This window comes from Toxorhynchites rutilus, chromosome 2, assembly GCF_029784135.1.
Source record: "Toxorhynchites rutilus septentrionalis strain SRP chromosome 2, ASM2978413v1, whole genome shotgun sequence".
In the NCBI taxonomy this organism is placed as follows: Eukaryota; Metazoa; Arthropoda; class Insecta; order Diptera; family Culicidae; genus Toxorhynchites; species Toxorhynchites rutilus.
In genome coordinates, this window is record NC_073745.1 from 171,333,349 (window position 1) to 171,360,073 (window position 26,725).

The 26,725-nt window shown below is 42.3% G+C and overlaps 2 protein-coding genes across 2 annotated transcripts; both read right to left on the minus strand.

The window, feature by feature from the left end:
* Positions 1-17,454: 17,454 nt before the first annotated feature.
* LOC129766385 (uncharacterized) lies at positions 17,455-17,973 on the minus strand. The gene has a single exon (XM_055766911.1). It carries the CDS (start codon positions 17,971-17,973, stop codon positions 17,455-17,457), a length of 519 nt encoding a protein of 172 aa, XP_055622886.1.
* A 2,460-nt stretch (positions 17,974-20,433) lies between these two features.
* LOC129766386 (uncharacterized) lies at positions 20,434-20,952 on the minus strand. Its single transcript, XM_055766912.1, has one exon. The coding sequence runs from the start codon at positions 20,950-20,952 to the stop codon at positions 20,434-20,436; it is 519 nt and encodes a 172-aa protein (XP_055622887.1).
* Positions 20,953-26,725: the final 5,773 nt, after the last annotated feature.

The window sequence follows — 26,725 nt, forward strand, 5'->3', positions numbered from 1 at the left end:
AACGTTCAATTGATAGTCGTGTTTGCAGCTGTGTGTTTATTTCTGATGTGACTGTTAGAACCGAGCAATGCATTCTTGGTTACATTCGCAATACATATTGAGCCGTAACTCTTGAGCAAGGGCGGTATGTGATGGTTGAGAGAAATGTCGACCGTTTACAACACTGCTCTTGATTGGCGATCTAACGCAAAACGTAAACGATCGGTGAGACATCTGGATTTTGTTTTTGAACTAAGAAGAATGCTAATACTTATGACAGACATACAGCTGTTCTACCGCTGTACTTCGAAAATTGTATGTCTGTCACCATGTACAGCGCTAGAACCATGCAAGCAACTCGGTACAATCGTTGTACCTGTACCGACCTATTTTACCGCTGTACATGGCTACAGCTGTACTGCGCGCAGCGCCATAGAAGGTTAGTGGTGGGTAGCATGAACAAGCCGAATCAAAACGTTTGGTAAACGTTCTTTTCATTGACTTTCTCTTGAGTTATAAACTCAGATTTTAAACTTGGTTGTTATGTTTGATAGTTTGAACGCTAAATAAAAACTTTTTTCATTGAAATATGTGGTCAAAATCGGAAAAAAATCTGATTGTCAGTTTGACATACGGTACAATGTACAACCAAAGTATGTCTGTCATGGTACGATGGTACCTATACAACGTTGTACACGTACAACGCTAGTACAGCTGTATGTCTGTCCATGATATAATGTAACCTAAAACTCAAAAACAAAACACGTATATTTCACTTCCGGGCTTTTCAAGGTAGTTCTCACATGCAGGAATCATGCAATTTTCTACTTGTGTTTGATTATGCTCTCGAATTTCCTTCTTTAATTCAACCATTGTCAACATTTTTATAGTTTTCACTACTGAAAAAGGTACATAAATAACATGTTATATATAATGCAGAATTAAATTTCTTACAAACTCATCGCAATCAAATAATCTTTTATGATTATAACATTGTAATTTATGGAAAAAACTACAAACCTCACATGGCAAAGTTTAAAACCATCATCACTTTCATCGTAGCGCCGCCTAGGTGTATATTTGTACGTTAGATCGCCTATCCCTTGCGCAAAGCTGAATCAGCTCATGCGACACCTACATTAGAGCTCAGAACCATAAAAGTGATTATGTTTGTTTATTCTACGCACTGAAAAGCAAGATTCGGTCGTAATTATTCATTTTATTTCTGTTTAGATTAATTTCAACCATTAAATGTCGTCAGTATATGATAAGAAAGTTAGGCCTTTGTATATTCACGATTGTTTCAACACGCAATTGGACCAAAGTCATTGATAATCTTCGAAAATTTTATGTTTGATAATGCACACAGGTTATAAATACTGTGGATAATGGTGATGAAATCGATATCATATTAAGTGTGATGATATCATTGATAATGTAAGCGCCGGTACGAGAAGGATTGGATTTTGTTTTTGAACTAAGAAGAATGCTAATGTAACCTAAAACTCAAAAACAAAACACGTATATTTTACTTCCGGGCTTTTCAAGGTAGTTCTCACATGCAGGAATCGTGCATTTTTCTACTTGTGTTTGATTGTGCTCTCGAATTTCCTTCTTTAATTCAACCATTGTCAACATTTTTATAGTTTTCACTACTGAAAGAGGTAAATAAATAACATGTTATATATAAAATTGCGCAGAATGAAATTTCTAACAAACTCATCGCAATCAAATAATCTTTTATGATTATAACATTGTAATTTATGGAAGGAACTACAAACCTTCCATAAGCTCACATGGCAAAATTTAAAACCATCATCACTTTCACCGCAGCGCCGCCTAGGTGTAGATTTGTACGTTAAATCGCCAATTGCTAAGATGACCGCCTTTTAGTAGCCAGCATAGAAAATCATGAGCATAGAAATCATAACCTAAAATTAAAAATGAAGTGCTCCGCGCGATTCTTCTGCTGTGATTTTAATTGCAAATCGTCAAGAAAGTTTCCGGATGGCTTGGCCAAACATCGCTTGCCAAAGGAAACTATGCAACGTAATCAAATGTTAACATATATGAATCCAAACATTAAACAATACGTGAGCCCCCTAAGCGCGATCCCTGTTTTATGCTGCCTACGCTCAATTTGAAATGGTTGGGATAGGGTTTCCAGAGCTCCAGCTTTGCGTAAATTCGACAATTGACGAATTTACATTACATTTACAACCAGATGGCGCAGCGAGTAAAATGATGATGTTATGTTTTTGACGTAGGACTACGTCTTTCATTTCTATACCGGGGTGTAAAACCAATGTTTCGAGAACGAAAGCGTTACGCTGGAGACCGAGATTTTGAGCGTTAATAGCTCTTAAACAACTGAACGAAATGGTATGATAAACACTTCATTTGAAAGATAAAATGTCTACGCGTCATATACTTGTTACTTTTTGATCCAAAAACTTGTTTCAAAAGACGGGTGGGTAATGTCGGTGACATAACCGGAGTGACGTAGGACTATACAAAGAGGACAGCTTTTGTTAAATATATATTTTAAATATATTGTTTTATTTTCTTCTCCTACGTGAATACCTACCTATCTACCTGAAAAATGGATTAGTTTACTGTTTACTCTTTATGAATATGTTGATGGTTCTGAAAAGATCCTTTGGTGTTGTGTTTTTGTTATCACTCGATATTCCCATCTTGTTCGGTTAAACCTTCCTGTTTAGCTATTGCGTTTGCCACTCGCCACAGCTTTCACAGTTGGAAAATTTCTTCCCATCCAGCTTGTGACATGTTGTTCAGTAAATTACATTTAATGCGACGTAACGGAGAAACACTTTGCCGCTCACTGAAACTAATTGTTGCCTTGATGAGCGCCGAACCGAAACTGCTCTGTTCTTGATGCGGGTTTTCTGATTGTCGTGAGCAGCTTTGCAAGCCAACTCGAGCACTCCGACGGCCGAAACTCTATAATCGCTGTTAGGTATACTGGTGCTCCGGCACCAATCCGTTTGGCCTAGTTACCCTTGCGGAGCAATCAGTGAATGCGACCAACAGGGAACTGGAGACCTGCACGGTTCGAGTGAGACTTTGCCTTTCCCTTAACTTGTCCTCCTTTGTTACGTCCACGATGCCGATGCCGTACAACCACACGGGTTTACGGTTTGAAAGAAAATAAGATATTTTTTTGGGGTCTGCGTGTTTTATACTCTAGCGGTACACACAGACAAATCGGCAGACTCAGCCAGAGGGGCGAGTCCAACGAGACGAACGAATGAGCGTTAAAAGGGAGCGATGGCAAAAAAATACATTCATTACGATTTGTTCGCTCGTTGGATTCACATGCAGGCTAAAAAGGGTCCTTTTTAGGATCACAAAATTATCTCCAATCTAAAGAGTTTATTGTTTTGTTATCACTCGATATCCCCATCTTGTTCGGCTAAACCTTCCTGTTTAGCGATTTGTTGCCACTCGCCACAGCTTTCACAGTTGGAAAATTTCTTCCCATCCAGCTTTGTGACATGTTGTACAGTAAATTACATTCAATGCGACGTGCCGAAGCGCCACTCAGTGTCGCATTGGAGGCGGTTTTAACCTGTAATTGAACATTTGCGATGACAGTGGTACAGTGTCGACATTCAATGTGGGGTCTTAATTTGGACCTCGAACTCTATGTTTACAAAAATGTCCAACTAAATATGTCGCATTACATGTCCGTCCAATTAGCTAAATGTCGAACTAATTTTAAATTACTGTACTTTCAATCTGGAAACAATTGAGGAATTGGTGAAAATTGAATAATCAGGAAAGTACGCAACTATCAATAAGCTCAGAACAACTGCCAAATTCACATACTCATCAGATCCTGGCAAACAAATTATGAAAAAATCAATTTGTGTTTTATTATTATTTTGGATAATGTTTTAGAAAGCATTAAACTGTATTTCCTAAACTCTTTTTTGGAAGGTTTAATGGCCCTGAAAAGCGCCTTGTTTTATGGAATGGTTCCAATTTAGAAAACTTAGTACTCGTGGTTTTGAAAAAAAACCATTTCGAACGCCCTCGATGCCGCCTTGTTCTGGATTTGCCACCAAAGCAGTTTGTATAAAGAACAAACTTTTTTCTTCCGCTACCTGCTGCCGTTTTGCGATTGCGTTTGCCACTCGCCACTCGCTGCAACTGCCTGTTGTCTTGATGTCCACCGAACCGAATGTGTTCTGTTCCGAATGCGGGCTTTCTTATCGTCGCGAGCAGCTTTGCCAGCTAACTCGATCACTTCGGCGGCCGAAACTATATAACGCCGGCTAGGTACTAACGCGCTCGGCCTAGCTACCCTTGCGGGGAACTCCAGATCAACACGGTTCGAGCGGGATTTTGCCTTTCCCTTCACTTTTCCTCCTTTACCATGTCCAGACATGGCTGCTTGGGTTGGTTTGTTGATGTGTTGTGATGCGAACCGATGTGGTGTACGGTTTGAATGAGAATGATCGTTACGGCAGCGGAGCGGAGATTTTTAAGCTGATTGGCTGGCTCGAGAATTACGCATGTGTGAGACTGCGACCAACGTTTCGTTCATTTTTTTCTTTTTCCTTTCCAATCGTGCTTCATTCTATTTCGCTGCTGCTCTGGTTGCCCGTTTTGGTCGGTACGATTTGAGGAGCACAAAATGGACCAATCAAAAATGGGCACATAGTGCATTTTGACAATGCTTGATATTTCACAATTATTCAATTATTTATCTCAAGAAAAATGAAATGTTATTCGTTATGATAGATGCGTAGATATATTTCCTATCAATTGATGCAAAAACCTTTGCGATCTATTGAGAAATGCTCGAGTTATAAGCGTTCCAAATCTTGCATTTTTTCCTACTTGTTCAGTGCCTAGATTTCCATTTCATCCCCTATATCTTCCGGTTAGACGTAGTCCTACGTCAATAATCTTAAAATTGCTTTCAAAACAGGCTATTGAAATCACCAATCGGTATATAAGCGAGCGCCGCTCCTAAACCCACTCAGTTATGATTGAACAGCGATTGGAGCATGTTGTCGCTGTTGTTGTGAAGCTAATTTCGTTTATCATGAAAACGCTGATGAACGGTGTCACCAAGAGCCTGTTTGTGCACCTAAGGCCAAAAGGGAATCCATCAGGAGGAGAGTGATGCCACGGTTCCGCTTGAAACATCGGAGCAGCCGCCACACACACACACATACACACATACACGCGCAGAATTCTCGTTGCTATCATCGTTGCTGAAAAATAATCTGCCAGTTCCCCTGGGAATTGAAAAATACATTCATGCGAAAGAGTTTATTTTAATGTTTTCTATCCATATAACACTGCAACCAAATACATTTGGTTTTGTTATTTTTCAATCAATCGCAATTAACAGGAAAGCTTCTGAATATTTTTTTAGCCCATCAGTGGAAATTTTCGTATCCAATATTGGATGCATAACATGCAAAACAGAAAATGTTTCACATCGCGAAAATCAAGTCATTTTCAAGCGATTATTTGCTTTCTACTCATATAATGCTGCGACCAAATACATTTCGTTTTGGATTTTTTCAATCAAGTGCGATCAACGTAAGAATGTAAGAATGTAATGAACGTAAGAATGCGAATGTCTTTCGGCAATTTATTAGAGGTGCAATGAATCTTTAGGAATTCCCGCTCTACGCGCACTGGCAAACAATGTTTACTCAACAATTTCTCAAACGAGAAATGGGTGTTGTGAGAAAGGATTAGCGAACGCGAAAACGACAAACGGGAGAAAGATACGTTCGGAGGTTGAAGGAAATTGGCAGAAAACTTCTTCATTCTATCATTCAAATAATGTGATTCATACCACATCGTTTTGCCAGAAAGAGATTATTAATGTTCAAAGGAGGAATCGAGTCCTCCGAGGAAATTACCCAGCGCAAATTAGAGTCGACTATCGATTGCGGCATTCGTACACAAATAATTTTATATTGCAGTTTCACCAAAGTGATTTCTTCGGATATATTCACTACATCATGTCATGTATTTCATATTCTTCATTATGAAATCCATATCCATGGCACCTATCGGTATCGAATTATCATCGACACCGCGATTTTCGCTAAATGCTCCTTTCAGTTCGGCCTGTAAAAACCTTTTCTGAACTCTAATCCATCAAATTTGGAGCCCTGAAAAGGGCTGTTGATTATATGCTAAGCTAATATAGCACGCTCTCCTCGGATACGATGGGCCAGCTGGATGTCCTTGGGCATGATGTGACGCGTTTTGCATGGATAGCACACAAATTGGTATCTTCGAATAAGCCTCCTGCAGCGTCATAGCCGCGGAACTTTGGAAGCGCAAGTCGGTTTTGAAGTCCTGAGCAATTCCACGATCCAAATGCTGCAAAGGTAGCTGCGGTTCAGCAATTCGGTCGACTTCTGATAGCGATGAATTTCACGCAAAGTTCCCGGTCGATAGCGATATGGCTTCTCCACCTATCCTGCTACTGGTGCGCTTATTCGAGCTGACTTCGTGTGCCTTACCACCGAATGACTAACGAGCTGTCTGCGAAAGACTAACGAGCTCGAGTCCTCACGGTGCGAGAGTAGAGTAAGAAATGAACGAAAGCAAAGGAAGCGCCATTTTATAAACCATAAAAGTATAGAATCTAAATCCCACCCTTATTATATTCGTGAGTATACAGTTAGCTTATACAATAAAGAGGGTGGGGTTTACATTCGATTCTTTTATTTTTATCCAAATTTGATGGATTAGAGTTCAGAAAAGTTTTTTGCAGGCCAAACTGAAATGAGAATTTTCGTTTGGATGACATACAGCATCGAGAAAATTCCGGAAAGATCTAATCGTTGCTGAAAAATAATCTGCCAGTTCTCTGGGAATTGAAGAATACATCCATGCGAAAGAGTTTATTTTAATGTTTTCTAATTATATGGCGAACACAGCGACCAAATACATTTGATTTCGTAATTTTTCAATCAAGTGTAATTAGCTGGAAAGCTTCTGAAGATTATTCTTTCCCATCAGTAGGATATTTTCGAATCCAATAATGGATGCATAACATGAAAAACGGAAAATGTTTCGTATCGCCAAAATTATATAATTTTCAATCGATTATTGCTCAGTCGCCGAAATTTTCATACTCAGAGAGTTCATTCTCCTCTAGTTTGCCTTCCAAATTGCCATCGTAAACCACACCTTCTCTCGATTCAATCACGCACGAAAAGCATACTGAAATGATATTCTAGTGGTGAAACCCATTCATTTTTCGTGAGGCGTCGTGCACAAATTACGTAACGCAATAAGGGGGGAGGGGTTAGATGTTGCGTTACTTTCTGTTTATTAGAGATAGGAAATTGCGTTACGAAAATCCGGATTTTTGCGTTACGTAATTTGTGCACGACGCCTGAGGACATCGACAAGACAACATCGTTACTGAACGAGCTGAACGGCGAGGGATCGAGGTATTCATTACCTGGCTTGACCTGACCTGAAATGCAATCAGTTTGTTTTAACTGTGAGGGAGCGCAGAAAAGCCGATCGATCAGAAGGAGAAGAGAAGGTGACCAAGAGAGTATCAGCATCGAAATACGGTTCCTCGGGAAGACATAGAAGCAGCCGCCACACACACACACACATACACGCGCGCAACTCTTTTCGTTTGCTGGTTATCGAGAGGAAACCTGGAAAGAAATGATCGTTGCTGAAAAATAATCTGCCAGTTCCCCTTGGAATTGAAAATTACATTCAAGCGAGTTTATTTTAATGTTTTCTATCCATATAATACTGCGACCACATACATTTGGTTTTGTGATTTGTCAATCAAGTGCAGTTAACAGGAAAGCTTCTGAAGATTATTCTTCAGAACAAGGTTTTTTGTATCCAATATTGGATGCATAAAACCTTGAGTCTTCAAAGTAACACTTTCGTTTTTGAAGTCACCCAAATATTTATTTATTCATTCATTCAGGATGGATTTAGATTCAACTTCAAACCAATGATCTCTAAATCAACGATAGTCCTACGTCACCCTTGCGGTTATACCATAGATATAACCCACTTCCTGTTTTTTGGTATGGAATTGGTTTGATTTGTTTTTAACCTTCCAAACCAAAATCATAACACGTATACTCGCGCACGGTTTCACAGGCCGAAAATTGAACTTCTCTGGAATGTTGCCAATGTGTATTCTTCAGGCTGTATTGGCATTTATTAAAAGAAGAGAGATTAAATGAAAAAACCCCAAAAAATATGTTTTCTTCGCCTTTGTTATGTTTTAACAGTCATCTAATTCAGCCTCCTCAAAATAGAGTAATTTTTGATAATCCAACACAAATAACGAAATTCGAATTTTTCACTGTTATTAATTGAAAGTAAGCAACTGAGTATGATTCATGGAAGTATAAAGAGCTATAAAATAACATAAAAACGTATTAATCGGTTGTGGTTTCATTGGAGTAAGAATCAGAACATAGCATAACTGCATGCTCGAAACATACATATTTTTTACATTTCATGCAGTTGTTGCGTATTTTCGGGTCTTTTATCGAAGAGAAGAATGTATAGCGACCTTCTAGATAATTACCAGATGATAAAGGTTCTGGAATATAAAGTTTGCATATTTCTAATATTCTTTGTCTCTGTTTTCTTGGTAAACTGAGAATTAATGCTTTTTTTTAGATGAGACATAAAAAGGTGATATAAAAGGATCTAAGAACTTCCTTTTCTTTTTCTTGTTTTCTTGTCGATATTGTCCATTATATAAAAAACTGTAACTGTTAAAAATTACCATAAGCTACCGATTAGTTTATAGTTTACTGTTTACAATTCTTTCACAAGTGTGTATATGTATGACCATTATATTTAACAAAATTCGAAAGTCAAACATTCATATTTTGCTTTTGAACGTATGAATCTAACGACGAATAGTTAATATATGGATCCGTTCAATCCAGTTACAAAATGGACTGAAAACAAATAAGAATAGCCCGGTAATGATCTTATGCAATATTGTTGTTGTTTGGATAAAAAACTCATCTGACATAGTCTTAATGAATTTAAACTTAAAACTAAAACATTAAAACACACCATTGAACGCATCGGATTTCACAATTCTGTTTTTGAAGCGTAGTGATGGTTCTCCAAAAACAAAAAACTGCTCTACTGACGAAAACGTACGGATCATTCCCGAGATCGGCTCATGTTGTCCAAACGATGATCGATGTGGAAGCGGTTGCAGCAAATACGAGGATCGTAGAATTCTGCTGAGAGCACGAAAGTTTACCATCTCGAGCAGGTGAGGCGCATCAATTTCACCACAAAGAAGCTTGACAATGAAAGTAGCTTGTTGAATACGCCTTCGTCTCTCAAGTGCATCCAGATTCAGCAAGCGACATCTGGCTACATATGGCGGTAGGTTCCGGGGATCACGCCAAGGCAAATGCCTGAGCGCTCTTCGAATAAAACATTTTTGTATCCGCTCAATCCTGATACTCCACATATCCTGGTAAGGGATCCATACTACCAATGCAGTCTCGAGAATCGGCCGAACAAGAGAACAGTACAGCGATTTTAGGCAATAGGGATCAGTGAAGTCCCTAGAGATTCTCGATATGAATCCAAGCTGACGATTAGCCTTAGTGATCAATGCAGATCGGTGTGCGTCGAATGTTAGCTTATGATCGAGAACAGCGCCCAAGTCGTTAACCTGACTGACTCTCTCTAAAATCAAATCGTCGATCGTGTAGTTGAATATAATTGGCTGTTTTTTTCGGTGAAAGCTCATGATCACACACTTGGCGATGCTTATGGTAAGTTTATTCAATTGGCACCAACTGACGAACTGGTCAAGCAAGCTCTGTAGTCGACGGCAATCCTCAAGGGTTCTGATGGCCAAATAAATCTTCAAGTCGTCTGCATAGATCGACACACAGCCGGATGCTAAAATAAGGGACACATCATTGTAGAATATCGCGAACAGCAGTGGCCCTAGATTACTGCCTTGTGGAACTCCCGAACAAACAGCAAACGGAGACGAAATGTGATATTGGAGCTTAACACGGAGCGTTCTTCCAGAAAGATATGACCTCATCCAGTTGATGAATCCATCAGAAGCACCAAGCCGGGATAGCTTTCTCAGCAGGATGCGGTGGTCAATTCGGTCGAAAGCGGCTTTTATGTCGGTATAAATAGCATCAACCTAAGCACGTTCTTCTAGGCGGTTGACACAGAATGATGAGAACTCGAGAAGATTGGTGCTTACCGAGCGTCCTGGCATAAAACCATGTTGTACTGGTGAGATATAGCTCTTAACTTCGAAGAAGACAACATCGTTCACAATCATCTCAAATAGCTTAGAGGCGGCAGATAAGCTGGTTATCCCGCGATAGTTGCTCACGTTACACTTGTCTCCTTTTTTGAAGACGGGAAACACAAATGAGTGCTTCCACACATCCGGGGATCACGCCTAGGCAAATGCCTGAGCGCTCTTCGAATAAAACATTTTTGTATCCGCTCAATCCTGATACTCCACATATGCTGGTAAGGGATCCATACTACCGATGCAGTCTCGAGAATCGGCCGAACAAGAGAACAGTACAGCGATTTTAGGCAATAGGGATCAGTGAAGTCTCTAGAGATTCTCGATATGAATCCAAGCTGACGATTAGCCTTAGTGATCAATGCAGATCGGTGTGCGTCGAAAGTTAGCTTATGATCGAGAACAACGCCCAAGTCGTTAACCTGACTGACTCTCTCTAAAATCAAATCGTCGATCGTGTAGTTGAATATAATTGGCTGTTTTTTTCGGTGAAAGCTCATGATCACAAACTTGGCGATGCTTATGGTAAGTTTATTCAATTGGCACCAACTGACGAACTGGTCAAGCAAGCTCTGTAGTCGACGGCAATCCTCAAGGGTTCTGATGGCCAAATAAATCTTCAAGTCGTCTGCATAGATCGACGAACAGCCGGATGCTAAAATAAGGGACACATCATTGTAGAATATCGCGAACAGCAGTAGCCCTAAATTACTGCCTTGTGGAACTCCCGAACAAACAGCAAACGGAGACGAAATGTGATATTGGAGCTTAACACGGAGCGTTCTTCCAGAAAGATATGACCTCATCCAGTTGATGAATCCATCAGAAGCACCAAGCCGGGATAACTTTCTCAGCAGGATGCGGTGGTCAATTCGGTCGAAAGCGGCTTTTATGTCGGTATAAATAGCATCAACCTGAGCACGTTCTTCTAGGCGGTTGACACAGAATGATGAGAACTTGAGAAGATTGGTGCTTACCGAGCGTCCTGGCATAAAACCATGTTGTACTGGTGAGATATAGCTCTTAACTTCGAAGAAGACAACATCGTTCACAATCATCTCAAATAGCTTAGAGGCGGCAGATAAGCTGGTTATCCCGCGATAGTTGCTCACGTTACACTTGTCTCCTTTTTTGAAGACGGGAAACACAAATGAGTGCTTCCACACATCTGGAAAGACTCCTTGATCCAGCGAAGCTGTGTATATGCGGGAGAGTGGTAACGCCAAAGCTGAAGCACAGCGACAGAAAACTATTGCTGGAATTCCATCTGGGCCAGGAACTGTAGAACGTTTCAACTTTTTTACGGACTTCTCTACCATCTGGGGAGTAACAACGAATGACCGCAAGTCTATTGGATACTCTGGAACGTTAGCAGCAGCCCTCTCGGCTTCAGATGAGGTGGCTGCATCAGCGACAAACACTGAAGCAAAATGTTTAGAAAACAAATCACATGTTTCCGGGACAGACGACGACTCCGAATCACCCAAACACATCTTAGATGGGATGTCTGTAGTTTTACGCTTCGAATTGACAAAATTCCAGAAACTCCTTGGATTCCTACGTAAGTTTGTCTGCACACGAAGCACGTACGATTTATAAAGAGAGGCGTTAAGGCTGCGGTATGCATTGCTCGCAAGTTGAAAGTTATGCTTAGTTTCAGCAGTTCGTCGACGTCGCAGTTTGCGTTGACAAGAATTTTTGTCGCCATGCCATTAACGTCCTGGCCAAGGGCACTCCAACTGTAGCTATTCAAAAACTCATTAAGTGCAGCGAAATCGATTTTAGCGTAATTCAGCGGTCGTTCGCTTTTGCTTAGATCCTCAGCAGTCGACAGAGATCCACCTTTAGCCGATAAAGACAGCACTAACGGAGGATGGTGCAGATCCACCGCTAGCAGCGGCGAAACGGTTTCGGAGATAGTTATGTTGATGTCGGCTGCGCAAAAAACCAGATCAAGTGAACGGCCCCGAGAATTGCGAATGAAGTTATTCTGCTGAAGACCGAGAAAGGAGACTCCATCCACTAGAACAGCACTCGCCGTAGAGGTCAAAGAGGGGTTCAGATTCACAACTGAATCGGCATGCGGTTCCCACGCAATATGGGGCTGATTGAAATCACCACATACTAAAACTGTGTCATCAGAGGACGCTCGGTCACACAGCTCACGCACGGAAGCCAGGTGAGAATCATAAACCCCTACGTCGCGGCTTCGGTCGGGTGGAATGTATACTACGCAAAGTAACAACCTTTTTCCACGTATTGTAGTAGCGACACAAATTTGTTCCAAAGAACCTCCGTTGCTCGTATGAACTGCTACAGCAGTGAAGCGACTAGCTACAGCGATGAGAACTCCACCAAATCTAGACTTATCACTGTTGGAAGGGCTTCGGTCGCAGCGAAAAACATTGCACTCAACTCCAAACAGCTGCAGGGAGTTGATGCTATCGTCAAGTCCGGTTTCAGTCAACATAATGACGTCGTAATTGCAATCGCTTACTGCCACATAGAGATCATCAATTTTCGTCCTCATGCCGCGTACGTTCTGGTAGTATAACCAAATGGCACAGCCGTCCACGCTAGAAACCAAAGGCAGGTCAGGTCGCGAATGGGATTCAATAAAAGTATACTCGCCTAGAGTGGCACGTTGGAAGACCCCTTCCCCAGACTCAACAGCAGGACCGGGACGGCTGTACTGACGCTGGCTGCAGGGCTCGACTGAGTTGGACGGATTTGGGGCTTCCATGATGCCGTTGTTCGTGCGTCCCAGTGGTAAAAGCTCATTACTCGTTTGATGTGTGTATTGCGGTGCTCGGGCAGCTATGACACCAGAAACATCGGCGACCTCATTGCGCATATCAAGAAGAGCGCTGGCTGCAATTGGCGAGGCTGGTTCAAGGGTACCGCGTTCTGGCGAAGATGATTCGACAATTGTAGGAGGCTGCAATCCTTCAAGCTGATCGGCCCATGTAGACGTACATTGGCTGGAAGTTTGTACGGAGTGAGGCAGGTACGAGCGATCACAAAAAGCATACTTGCCTGGTGAAGAAGTTTGGAAGACCCTGCATCCACTCTCGACCATAGGACCAGGACGTCTAGGGTGAGCGTTGACTGTAATTAGCGCGACTGAGTCGAGGGGATTTAGGGCTTCCATATTGCTGCTGGTAGTGCGTCCTAGTGATGATAAACCAAAGGTGGTGTTGTTTTCGAAGGGCGATGAAGGAGGCTTGATGGTCAGTGAACTTAAGCTTCCATCTGAACTGCCGATTCGAAACCAGGCGGGGGTAGATTTCTTCCACTTGTCGCCTGGTTGAACGTTACAACCTTGTCCTGGTTTTTTGAGCGGTCAACAAATTCACGGAAAAATACATTTTCTGGCCACGATTCGCGGGAAAGAGCTTCGTTCTTGAACTGAACATGTATACCAACTTTGAAAGAGATGATAATATTCCACGCCACTAACATCAATTTATATATTTCATTCAACAATATTCTACAATATGAAAAAAGGCACTTGTCCAAAAAAGTTACTTCTATACTCGCGTCGGTGTGTCAGACCGAATATGTTAAAAAATTGACAAACGTCCCCTTTGCACCAACACATGCGATACGCTAAACGATGACGAACGACGAATAACGAAGCTAGAGAGAATCGCAAAGTCGTATTATTTATATAGAACGAAATGAACGAATTATTGATTTCTCGGTCTGACAGATCAATGCGCGAGTATCGGAGTGTTTAAAATCAGAAATTTTCTGCAAATTTTCCGGATTCAAGTATTGTTTCTACGCTGAAATGTTAGAAAATCATCATTTTACATTGTTTCATTCATAACACATGACAAGTGTTATAATTTACATTTTTTCACTAGGTAAATAATGGGTGTCATTTGTTGCGCTTCAAACAATGCAGTTCTTTCTCGCATCGGCCAAAAAGAAGCCCCTGCATAATCAATGATATCAACCAACTTGATATGATATCGATTGCATGTAAATGATGGGTGACAGTTGCGCTTCAAATATTGCAGATCCTTCGTAACCGTCGAATCCTCGTATCGGTTGAAAGGAAACCCCTGCGTAATCAACTGGCGATCTAACGCAAAACGTAAACGATCGGTGAGACATCTGGATTCTGTTTTTGAACTAAGAAAATGATGATAAGGTAACCTAAAATTGAAAAACAAATCACGTATGTTTTACTTATGGACTTTCCAAGGTAGTTCTCACATGCAAGAACCATGCATTTTTCTACTTGTTTTTGGTGGTGCTCTCGAATTTCCGGCTTTGATTCAACCATTGTCAATATTTATACAATTTTCACTATTAATTTTCTTAAAAACCCATCGCAATCAAATAATCTTTTATGATTATAACATTGTAATTTATGGAAAGAAATACAAACCTTCCATAAGCTCACATGGCAAAATTTAAAACCATCATCACTTTCACCGCAGCGCCGCCTAGGTGTAGATTTGTACGTTAGATCGCCAATTGTATCAACCAACTTGGTGTGATATCGATTGCATAAAAGATTATTTGATTGCGATGAGTTTGTTAGAAATTTAATTCTGCGAATTTTATATATAACATGTTATTTATTCACCTCTTTCAAGAGACGAATGAACTCTCAGAGTTTAAAGTCTCTCTAATTCAATACCTTCCTTCCTTCCTTCACCTCTTTCAGTAGTGAAAACTATAAAAATGTTGATAATGGTTGAATTAAAGAAGGAAATTCGAGAGCACAATCAAACACAAGTAGAAAAATGCACGATTCCTGCATGTGAGAACTACCTTGGAAAGCCCGAAAGTAAAATATACGTGATTTGTTTTTGAGTTTTAGGTTACATTAGCATCATTTTCTTAGTTCAAAAACAAAATCCAGATGTCTCACCGATCGTTTACGTTTTGCGTTAGATCGCCAATTGACGAATTTACGCAAAGCTGACTCAGCTCATGCGACATCTACATTAGAGCTCAGAATCACAAAAGTGAGGGTGTATGTTTATTTTACGCACTGAAAAGCAAGTTTCGGTGGCGATTATTCATTTTATTTCAATTTAGATTAATTTAAGTCATTGAATGTCGTCAGTATATGGTAAGAAAGTTGGAGTTTTGTATATTTATGATGGTTTCAACACGCGATTTGACCAAAGCCATAGATAATTTTCGAAAATTTTAAGTTTGATAGTGCATACCGGTTATTGATACCATGGATAATTGCGATGAAATCGATATCATATCAAATTGGCTGATATCATTGATTATGTAGGGGCCGATATGAGAAGGATTAGCAGTATTTTTAGCACAAAACACCCTATTCATCGTTTACTTAGTTGCAAAAATTAAAGTTACAATACTTAGAACAAGCCATTCCTCGTAATATACATAGCACATTGTAAAATGATGATTTTCTAACCTTTTCAGCGTGGAAAGAATACATGAAACCGGGAAATTTGAAGATAAATTCTGATTTTTCTAGAAAATTTGAACGACTTTCATACCAAAAAAACAAAACATCCTCATTTTACTCGCTGCGCCATCTGGTTGTAAATCCAACGTAAATTCGTCAATTGGCGATCTTTTTTTTTTATACATAGGGTAAATGATCTTGGTTTGTCCAGTCCAAAATATGATCATCGTTTGCCCACTTTTTTGAATTCTCTAATTCAGCGCTCCTGTGTCAAATAAGGCCTTCGAATGTTTCGAAACATATAAATGAAATTGCCTTTTACATGATTTATAGTAGTTTGATAGTATATTTTTACGAAATCACATTTTTTAAAGGATTATAAAATACACCTTCTATTTGTGTCAATGCGCCCCTCATTCGAGCTAACTTTTAATCGATCACCAAATGATTATTTGGCACGTATTCAGACCTTTTCTGGATTACAACACTCGTAAATATTGTAAACATCATGCTTGCTCACCATTTGTATCGGATTTACATAACTAAACCATTAAATTACGCATTTTGATGAACTCAATTCTGATCATGAGTTGTTCAATTCAATAATGTTGTTTTGTCCACATGATTTCTATGGCAACCGCTTGGCGCGCTGCAGTTTGTTTATGTTTGTTTATGGTGTGCTTCGCGCATAGCAGAAGTATGGTTTTTCTGTGTTGATTGTGTTGAGGTGAACACTTCTAAAATGCCCAAGAAAAGGCAATATTCTGAAAAAAGCCTAAATTATGAATGAATCAATATGATGATCTATTTGTGAATTCGAATGTTTTCATTCAAAAATGGAGATTTCTAAAACCGGACAAACCATGAGCATTTTTTTGGGCAAACCATGATCAGAGGTGGTCAAACCATGATCATAATTCTTCTTTAAGGAAAATCGTTAAAAAACATAAAAATTTGAATAATTTCAACACCTTATGGTAGTATTAGCAACTAGAGACTTGGGGCTTTTCAACAAACCCAAACTCGTATCGATTATGAGTGATTTTCATGAAGAAAAATCGATTTGCATTTACTAGTTGCGTAAAAACACCCCAAATTGGACAAACCAAGATCATTTACCCTACATTTATTGAATCTTCCATAATGTGGAAATAACAATATTTGGTTAAACATTTAGTTCTAACATAATAAAGTATTACGTTTGTTGTCAATTCTTACAGTTAAAATTTCACATGTGTGCTGGACCACAACACTAACGTTAGACCACGTTCAAATAATTTGTGGGAGGACAGAGTTTTCACAGAGCGCAAGTGGATAACACGCATTTGCTTTGGAAGGATGAATTAAAACACGCGGTGCTTCACGGAAGAACAGATTTACTTTTTAATGTGTGTCGATACAAAAATGGTTGCTGTTTGAATTTATATTTACATTGATATATACAGTGCTGCCGGAAGGGCCATTTGTCATTTGATAAACTTGGTGAGGGGTAATACATTGAATATCCCATCACTCCTCCTCAATGTTTAATCCTCTCCATTACTTTCGGTCGATTTCACCAATCCCAACTGTTCTGCAAACTGTCGGTGCTTTACGAAACCTAAGGGCTTCGTGAGCACATCGGCTCGCATCTGGTCCGTATGGCAGTACTGTAGCACCACCTCACCTCTGCCGCACAGGTCCTTAACGAAATGATGTTTGGTCTCAATATGCTTGGAACGTTTGCTGGATCTTGCTGAACGTACGAAGCTTAAACAGCCTTGGTTGTCTCCATGGCCACTGTTGCTGTCACTTGATGTTCGCCAAAATCTTCGAGTAGTCGCCTCAGCCAGATAACCTCCTGACACGTCTCAGCCAGAGCGACATACTCGGCCTCCATTGTCGACAGCGTTACACAACTCTGCCGACGACTCACCCAGCAGACTGCTCCTCCTGCGTAGTACACAACGTATCCAGTCGTTGATTTTCGCGTACTCTTATCTCCTGCCCAATCCGAATCCGAAAATGCCACCAATGCTTCAGCATTTTTACCTCCAAGTTGCAGTTTCCATTTCTTCGTACCTTTTAGGTAACGTACTACACGTTTCGCTGCTGTCCAGTCGGCTTCCGTGGGAGCACTGAATTTCCGACCTAAAATCCCGACACTTGTCGCAATGTCCGGGCGTGCACATACCGCAATATAGAGTAGTGCACCTACAACGCTTCTGTACTTTGTACCATCTTCGAACGGTTTACTGCTAACCTCGTCTTTCAGATAACCCGGATCCATGGGTGTTTTCGCTATTTTCGCTTCGCTAAGACCTGTTCTAATAATCAGTTGTTCAATGTAATTCGTCAAGCTAACATTGAATACTCCATTTTCTCTCCGTATTTCCTGCCCGAGGAAGTACTTTACATCGCCGAGATCAACAATTTCGAAATGCTTACTCAGCTGCCTCTAAACGCGAGATATCTCCTCCTCGCTTTCACTTCCGACCAGAAAATCATCCACGTAAACGATCAGGTAGATTTTCTTTCCATTATTGGTTGCCACGAACAAACACGGATCAGCGGAACTTGCTTGGAAACCCAATTCATTAAGAACACCAGTTAACTTCCGGTTCCAACATCGAGCGGACTGTTTCAGTCCATATATGCTCTTACGAAGGCGACAAACGATCTCCTCCTTGCCTTGAACCTCGTAGCCAGTCGGTTGACGCATATATATCTCCTCGTCGATCTCTCCATAGAGATATGCAGTCCGGATGTCTAAATGCTTCAACGCCATTGCTTTTCCAGCTAGGGACAACAGGACTCGAAGTGTAGCATGTTTGGTCACAGGGGCGAAAACTTCGTCGTAATCTACACCATAACACTGTGTGAACCCTTGCGCCACGATCCTAGCTTTGTAGCGGATCACCTCGTTCGATTCATTTCGTTTAACTTTGAACACCCAGCGGCTACCCACAACCTTCTTGCCCTTCGGAAGTGGCACCAAGTCCCACGTTTCGTTCTGCTTATGCGACTGCATTTCGCTATCCATTGCTGCCTTCCACGAAACTCGATCTGAACTGGACACTGCTTGCTGAAACGTAATCGGATCCTCGGTTTTCTGCGTTACAACACCTACCACATAATCCGACCAACGATTCGGTAACACGCCGCGGGTACGACGGCTTTGACGATTAACGCTTTCAGATTCTACACTCACTTTATCTTCTTCGTCTTCATCGAACGATTCTTCGTCTTCACCTGTTCCAGAAAATTCACCTTCTTCTGCTTGCTTTCTCGCAATAACCTCTGGGAGAAGCCACTCAATATCCCTACAAGGCACTTCTTCATTAGATGTCGCTTGTGAATCCGATCTGCTAGATGATTCGTCGCCCATCTCCAAAAACTTTGCGTCGCGGCTTATTGTTATCTTGTTAGTCAACGTATCAACAAAACGGTAACCCTTATGCACGTCAGAGTAACCGATGAACCGCAACTTGCTCGCCTTACTGTCAAACTTTCCTCGTTTAACGTCGGGGATATGAACATAAGCAGGACAACCATAGACTTTCAAATGACTAAGTACTGGTTGCCTCCCATACCACTTTTCATACGGAGTCTTGTCAATCGATCGTGACGGAAGACGGTTCTGCAAATAAGCAGCCGTTACTACAGCTTCATCCCAATAACGCTTGTGCAGATCTGCATCAAGAAGCATCGTCGTCGCCATTTCCTGTAGCGACCGATTCTTCCGCTCGGCTACACCATTCTGCTGCGGTGTGTACGCTGTGGAATATTGTGCCTGAATTCCCTCCTGCGAGAAGAAATCCCGCAACTCTTTGTTGGCATACTCGCCTCCGCCATCCGAGCGAATGATACGTGGCTTTCTATTGAATAGATTTTCTACGTACCGAACATACTCCTTTATCTTCTCCGATGCATCCGACTTCTTCGCGAGCAAATAGACGACTGTGAAACGACTGAAGTCGTCGATCATCGTCATCAAAAAACGCTTCCCTCCGGGCGTCGTCGTCCTCATTGGTCCACACAAGTCGGTGTGTACCAGATCCAGTACCTGCTTCGACTTCTTCTCTGCTGTCTTCGGAATCGGATTCCGAGTGAGTTTCCCTTCCAGACACGGCTCACAACATTCTCGGATACCACAATCGACAACATTCGTACCTATGCCGAGTTTCTCGTCACGAATTCTTCCAATTACTGCAGGATCCCTATGCCCGAAACGTCGGTGCCATTGATGCTGACAGTTACGGTTATGTGTTTTACTCTCAGCTTTTCTCGACAACTCCGCCAACTTCAGTTTGTACAGGCAGCCGGATCGTTCACCTACGACCGCCACCGTACCAGCAGCGTCACGGATTTCACAACCATCCTCCTTGAAAACGACAGTAAAACTTTTCGCAGTTAACTTATCCACGGATATAAGACCGCTTGTCAACGACGGCACATACAGGACATCAACAAATTTCAATTTTTTGGGGTAATACATTGAATATCCCATCACTCCTCCTCAATGTTTAATCCTCTCCATTACTTTCGGTCGATTTCACCAATCCCAACTGTTCTGCAAACTGTCGGTGCTTTACGAAACCTAAGGGCTTCGTGAGCACATCGGCTCGCATCTGGTCCGTATGGCAGTACTGTAGCACCACCTCACCTCTGCCGCACAGGTCCTTAACGAAATGATGTTTGGTCTCAATATGCTTGGAACGTTTGCTGGATCTTGCTGAACGTACGAAGCTTAAACAGCCTTGGTTGTCTCCATGGCCACTGTTGCTGTCACTTGATGTTCGCCAAAATCTTCGAGTAGTCGCCTCAGCCAGATAACCTCCTGACACGTCTCAGCCAGAGCGACATACTCGGCCTCCATTGTCGACAGCGTTACACAACTCTGCCGACGACTCACCCAGCAGACTGCTCCTCCTGCGTAGTACACAACGTATCCAGTCGTTGATTTTCGCGTACTCTTATCTCCTGCCCAATCCGAATCCGAAAATGCCACCAATGCTTCAGCATTTTTACCTCCAAGTTGCAGTTTCCATTTCTTCGTACCTTTTAGGTAACGTACTACACGTTTCGCTGCTGTCCAGTCGGCTTCCGTGGGAGCACTGAATTTCCGACCTAAAATCCCGACACTTGTCGCAATGTCCGGGCGTGCACATACCGCAATATAGAGTAGTGCACCTACAACGCTTCTGTACTTTGTACCATCTTCGAACGGTTTACTGCTAACCTCGTCTTTCAGATAACCCGGATCCATGGGTGTTTTCGCTATTTTCGCTTCGCTAAGACCTGTTCTAATAATCAGTTGTTCAATGTAATTCGTCAAGCTAACATTGAATACTCCATTTTCTCTCCGTATTTCCTGCCCGAGGAAGTACTTTACATCGCCGAGATCAACAATTTCGAAATGCTTACTCAGCTGCCTCTAAACGCGAGATATCTCCTCCTCGCTTTCACTTCCGACCAGAAAATCATCCACGTAAACGATCAGGTAGATTTTCTTTCCATTATTGGTTGCCACGAACAAACACGGATCAGCGGAACTTGCTTGGAAACCCAATTCATTAAGAACACCAGTTAACTTCCGGTTCCAACATCGAGCGGACTGTTTCAGTCCATATATGCTCTTACGAAGGCGACAAACGATCTCCTCCTTGCCTTGAACCTCGTAGCCAGTCGGTTGACGCATATATATCTCCTCGTCGATCTCTCCATAGAGATATGCAGTCCGGATGTCTAAATGCTTCAACGCCATTGCTTTTCCAGCTAGGGACAACAGGACTCGAAGTGTAGCATGTTTGGTCACAGGGGCGAAAACTTCGTCGTAATCTACACCATAACACTGTGTGAACCCTTGCGCCACGATCCTAGCTTTGTAGCGGATCACCTCGTTCGATTCATTTCGTTTAACTTTGAACACCCAGCGGCTACCCACAACCTTCTTGCCCTTCGGAAGTGGCACCAAGTCCCACGTTTCGTTCTGCTTATGCGACTGCATTTCGCTATCCATTGCTGCCTTCCACGAAACTCGATCTGAACTGGACACTGCTTGCTGAAACGTAATCGGATCCTCGGTTTTCTGCGTTACAACACCTACCACATAATCCGACCAACGATTCGGTAACACGCCGCGGGTACGACGGCTTTGACGATTAACGCTTTCAGATTCTACACTCACTTTATCTTCTTCGTCTTCATCGAACGATTCTTCGTCTTCACCTGTTCCAGAAAATTCACCTTCTTCTGCTTGCTTTCTCGCAATAACCTCTGGGAGAAGCCACTCAATATCCCTACAAGGCACTTCTTCATTAGATGTCGCTTGTGAATCCGATCTGCTAGATGATTCGTCGCCCATCTCTAAAAACTTTGCGTCGCGGCTTATTGTTATCTTGTTAGTCAACGTATCAACAAAACGGTAACCCTTATGCACGTCAGAGTAACCGATGAACCGCAACTTGCTCGCCTTACTGTCAAACTTTCCTCGTTTAACGTCGGGGATATGAACATAAGCAGGACAACCATATACTTTCAAATGACTAAGTACTGGTTGCCTCCCATACCACTTTTCATACGGAGTCTTGTCAATCGATCGTGACGGAAGACGGTTCTGCAAATAAGCAGCCGTTACTACAGCTTCATCCCAATAACGCTTGTGCAGATCTGCATCAAGAAGCATCGTCGTCGCCATTTCCTGTAGCGACCGATTCTTCCGCTCGGCTACACCATTCTGCTGCGGTGTGTACGCTGTGGAATATTGTGCCTGAATTCCCTCCTGCGAGAAGAAATCCCGCAACTCTTTGTTGGCATACTCGCCTCCGCCATCCGAGCGAATGATACGTGGCTTTCTATTGAATAGATTTTCTACGTACCGAACATACTCCTTTATCTTCTCCGATGCATCCGACTTCTTCGCGAGCAAATAGACGACTGTGAAACGACTGAAGTCGTCGATCATCGTCATCAAAAAACGCTTCCCTCCGGGCGTCGTCGTCCTCATTGGTCCACACAAGTCGGTGTGTACCAGATCCAGTACCTGCTTCGACTTCTTCTCTGCTGTCTTCGGAATCGGATTCCGAGTGAGTTTCCCTTCCAGACACGGCTCACAACATTCTCGGATACCACAATCGACAACATTCGTACCTATGCCGAGTTTCTCGTCACGAATTCTTCCAATTACTGCAGGATCCCTATGCCCGAAACGTCGGTGCCATTGATGCTGACAGTTACGGTTATGTGTTTTACTCTCAGCTTTTCTCGACAACTCCGCCAACTTCAGTTTGTACAGGCAGCCGGATCGTTCACCTACGACCGCCACCGTACCAGCAGCGTCACGGATTTCACAACCATCCTCCTTGAAAACGACAGTAAAACTTTTCGCAGTTAACTTATCCACGGATATAAGACCGCTTGTCAACGACGGCACATACAGGACATCAACAAATTTCACGTCGATCACTTCACCATCTCCGTTAATTCCGAGCACTGTACCTTCACCATATCCGGCAGTTTTCGCCACCTTGCCATCGGCCAAAAAAAAAAAAACACTTGGACTGACTTTCTTCGGGAGCTTCGAGAAAAAATTTTCATCGCAAGTCATGTGACAGCTCGCACCACTATCAATAAACCATGAGCTGCCCGCCTCATTTCTCACCATGAAACACACACCACTACAGTTATTTTTGACTTGCTTCGCATTTGGTTTCAAATCGGAACTCTTCCGTTCTCCGCCATCTTTGTTCTGCCGACAATCTCGCTGAAAATGACCCGGTTTACCACAATGGAAACACTTCCGATCTTTTACGACACTGATCTGCTTTCTCTGCTTCGTTGCACTTTTCATCGCGTTGACGTCACCTCTCGAACCACTCTTTTCCTTTCTTCGCTCATACTCGTCGAGCAACTTCGACTTTACCAACTGCATGGTTAAATCGGCATCCGGCCGGCCTTCCAGAGCCGTCACCAGACCACTATAAGAGTCGGGTAAACTTCTGAGGATCATCTCAATTTTAAGCGATTCTTGCAGCTCTTGCCATGCGATCGTCAGCCTTTCGAAAAGTTCTTCGATTTCCAGAAGATGCTTTTCCAAATCACCACACTCGGACAAATTCAATGAACACATTTTCTTCAACAACGAAACGCGAGAAGTCATCGTTGATTTTTCGTGATACGCACGCAAAAACTCCCAAAATTCTCTCGCGTCGTTTGCATTTTTTACTAGGCTAAACTGACTGTCCTCTATACACAGTCCGATAGTCGACCGAGCCTTTTGCGCATCTTTCTTCCACTGCACCGTCACCGGAATCGGTTTGGCATCCGCGATCACATACCAGATTTCTTCTCGCATCAACAACATTTCCATGCGGAATTTCCAGCTCGACCAGTTCTGGTTGTTCAATTTTGCAAACGGAAGTTTGCCAAAATCCGCCATCTATCCACAACACAAAAGATGCTCGCGTTATGCACACAACCGAAACACAAAATAACTTTTCCCAATACTTTCACCTTCCAGAACTTTCTCTGGGCCCATAACCTGTGGGAGGACAGAGTTTTCACAGAGCGCAAGTGGATAACACGCATTTGCTTTGGAAGGATGAATTAAAACACGCGGTGCTTAACGGAAGAACAGATTTACTTTTTTTTTCCAAAATATATATTTTTATAAAAGCTCATATGGCGTTAGCCTCACGGGGCCGGGAGTTCAATACTTTGACAATTTTTCTTATTATCTATGTTAGTAATATGTAACCGATTACTGGCGGTTGGCTCGAGGTTAGTATTACAAGTGTTTTCGTAATTGGGATGTTGCTGTCTCCAATGCTCTGTACGTGTGCCCGACACGGGATACTTCCTATTGGGATGCAGCTGACCATTAATCAGCAACGCCCCCCTAGTCTGTACCTCATATCTAGCGTGGTGCGTCTTTCTCGATTCGAGGAATCCAGGATAGAATGGTCACTAGCCGGCGCAATCATCAGTTCGTGTAGAGTTGTCATGAGCGGTACAACCATTGGCTCTTGTTGAATGATCAGTGAACTGCACAACCTTTGGCCCGTGTGTCTGTAAAGAGTGTGTGTATGTATTGCCGCGACTAAGTAAAAGTTTATCGATCGGATAGGAGGGATATGAAACGGGGACACAACGAAGGAAGCATCATTAAACGTTGACATCGGCGTTTCTGAGGAACAGGTATAGATGAAGCAGAAGATCAGGATCACGGCTACCTAAGATATCCCGGACGGGGATCTTCGATTGTCTGCCTTGTGCTCTCAGTGCTCTAGAGAGCTGAGAGCGAGCAGCATGGAACCGGATACACGACCAGACAACATGCTCGATGTCGTGGTAGCCATCGCCACAATCACAAAGATTGTTTGCTGCGAGCCCAATGCGATAGAGATGCGCGTTTAGGTTGTAGTGATTGGACATAAGCCGAGATATCACGCGAATGAAATCACGACCTACATTCAATCCCTTGAACCATGCCCTCGTCGAGACCTTAGGGATAATCGTGTGTAACCAACGACCGAACTCATCTCCACTCCACATGCACTGCCAACTTACGAGCGTGTGCTGACGAGGAATGTGGAAAAATTCATTATAAGCAATTTAACTTTCAAAAAGAGTGCCTTCTAAAGCGCCCACCTTAGCTAGCGAGTCCGCTTTCTCATTCCCCGGAATCGAGCAATGAGAGGGAACCCATGCTAAGGTAACCTTGAATAATTTTTCGACCAAAACACTCAATAGTTGTCTTATTCTTGTTAGGAAATAAGATGAGCGTTTATCAACCTTCATTGAGCGGATTGCCTCTAATGAGCTGAGACTGTCTGAAAAAATAAAATAGTGGTCGATGGGCAATGTTTCAATGATCCCCAGTGCGTAGTATATCGCACCCAGTTCAGCAACATACACGGAACAAGGATCTTTGAGTTTGAAAGAGGCACTGGAATTTTCATTGAAGATGCCAAAGCCAGTGGACCCGTTTATGAATGAACCGTCAGTAAAGAACATTTTATCAGATCTAACTTTCCCATATTCTGCCGAAAATATCGGTGGAATAGAATCTGAGCGTAGATGATCTAGGATTCCATGGATCTTGTGGGGTCGCTATTCCGCCGCTGGCAAATCGCCCGAGTTTCGCGGAGCCACACAGCGCACGTCCAACCTGTGGGACTGCTGACGAATGAAACTGACAAGCAAGGGAGATGAAAGGCCTCGTTCGGTTCTATTCTAACTGGTGCATCGGTGTGAGTGTAAGCACATCAAGTGACAACTTACGTGCGCACAGCTGAACTGATGGTAGACCCTCATCGGGTTGTCTTGCCTATGCCCCACATCTCCCCTCTTCTCTAAAAAAAATGGGTTGTACTGAGGTGATTCGGTAAATTCTACCAAGAAGAAAAAAATATATATATCAAAACCACACCAAATAATCGTTCCCTTAAATTCACATGAAATGTAAGTGCCATGGGAAAACGTATTCAAACATTTGAATCGGATTATAAAATATCGTACATTAAATCGGAATGTATTGCACTTTGTTCAGATTTATTAACGTACTTGCATAATATATCTGACATGTAATGAATTTTGAGTGTATGCTACGCGCAGCTGCTTCCTCCGATGGGCGTTTCTCTTCTGTTTGCTCGATGAACAAATAACCTTCGGAAGGCAAGAGAGAAAAAAAACATTACAGCAAAGGTTGAAAACTTGATATCTTCTGTCCGGGCGGCTTTATCTTATACCTATCACGTTTGCTACAGCTTCGTTCTAGCCTTGCAGTCCGCAAGGGCAAAAGTGATAACAGTCAATAGCAGTTATAAAACAAAAAGGAACTTGGAACGTGATAAACCGTTTGGTTATTGATCAAGTGCACGGCACAGGTTTTCCCGGGATAATTGAATGAAATTACGTTTGTAGTCCTCGGAATTGTTCGTTACCTCAATTGTCCAACTAATAATTCAACATAGCGGCAATTGCTCCGAACTGAGTAGGGGAAGGTTGCCCTAATCCGACCGGTGGCCCTGAACCGACCA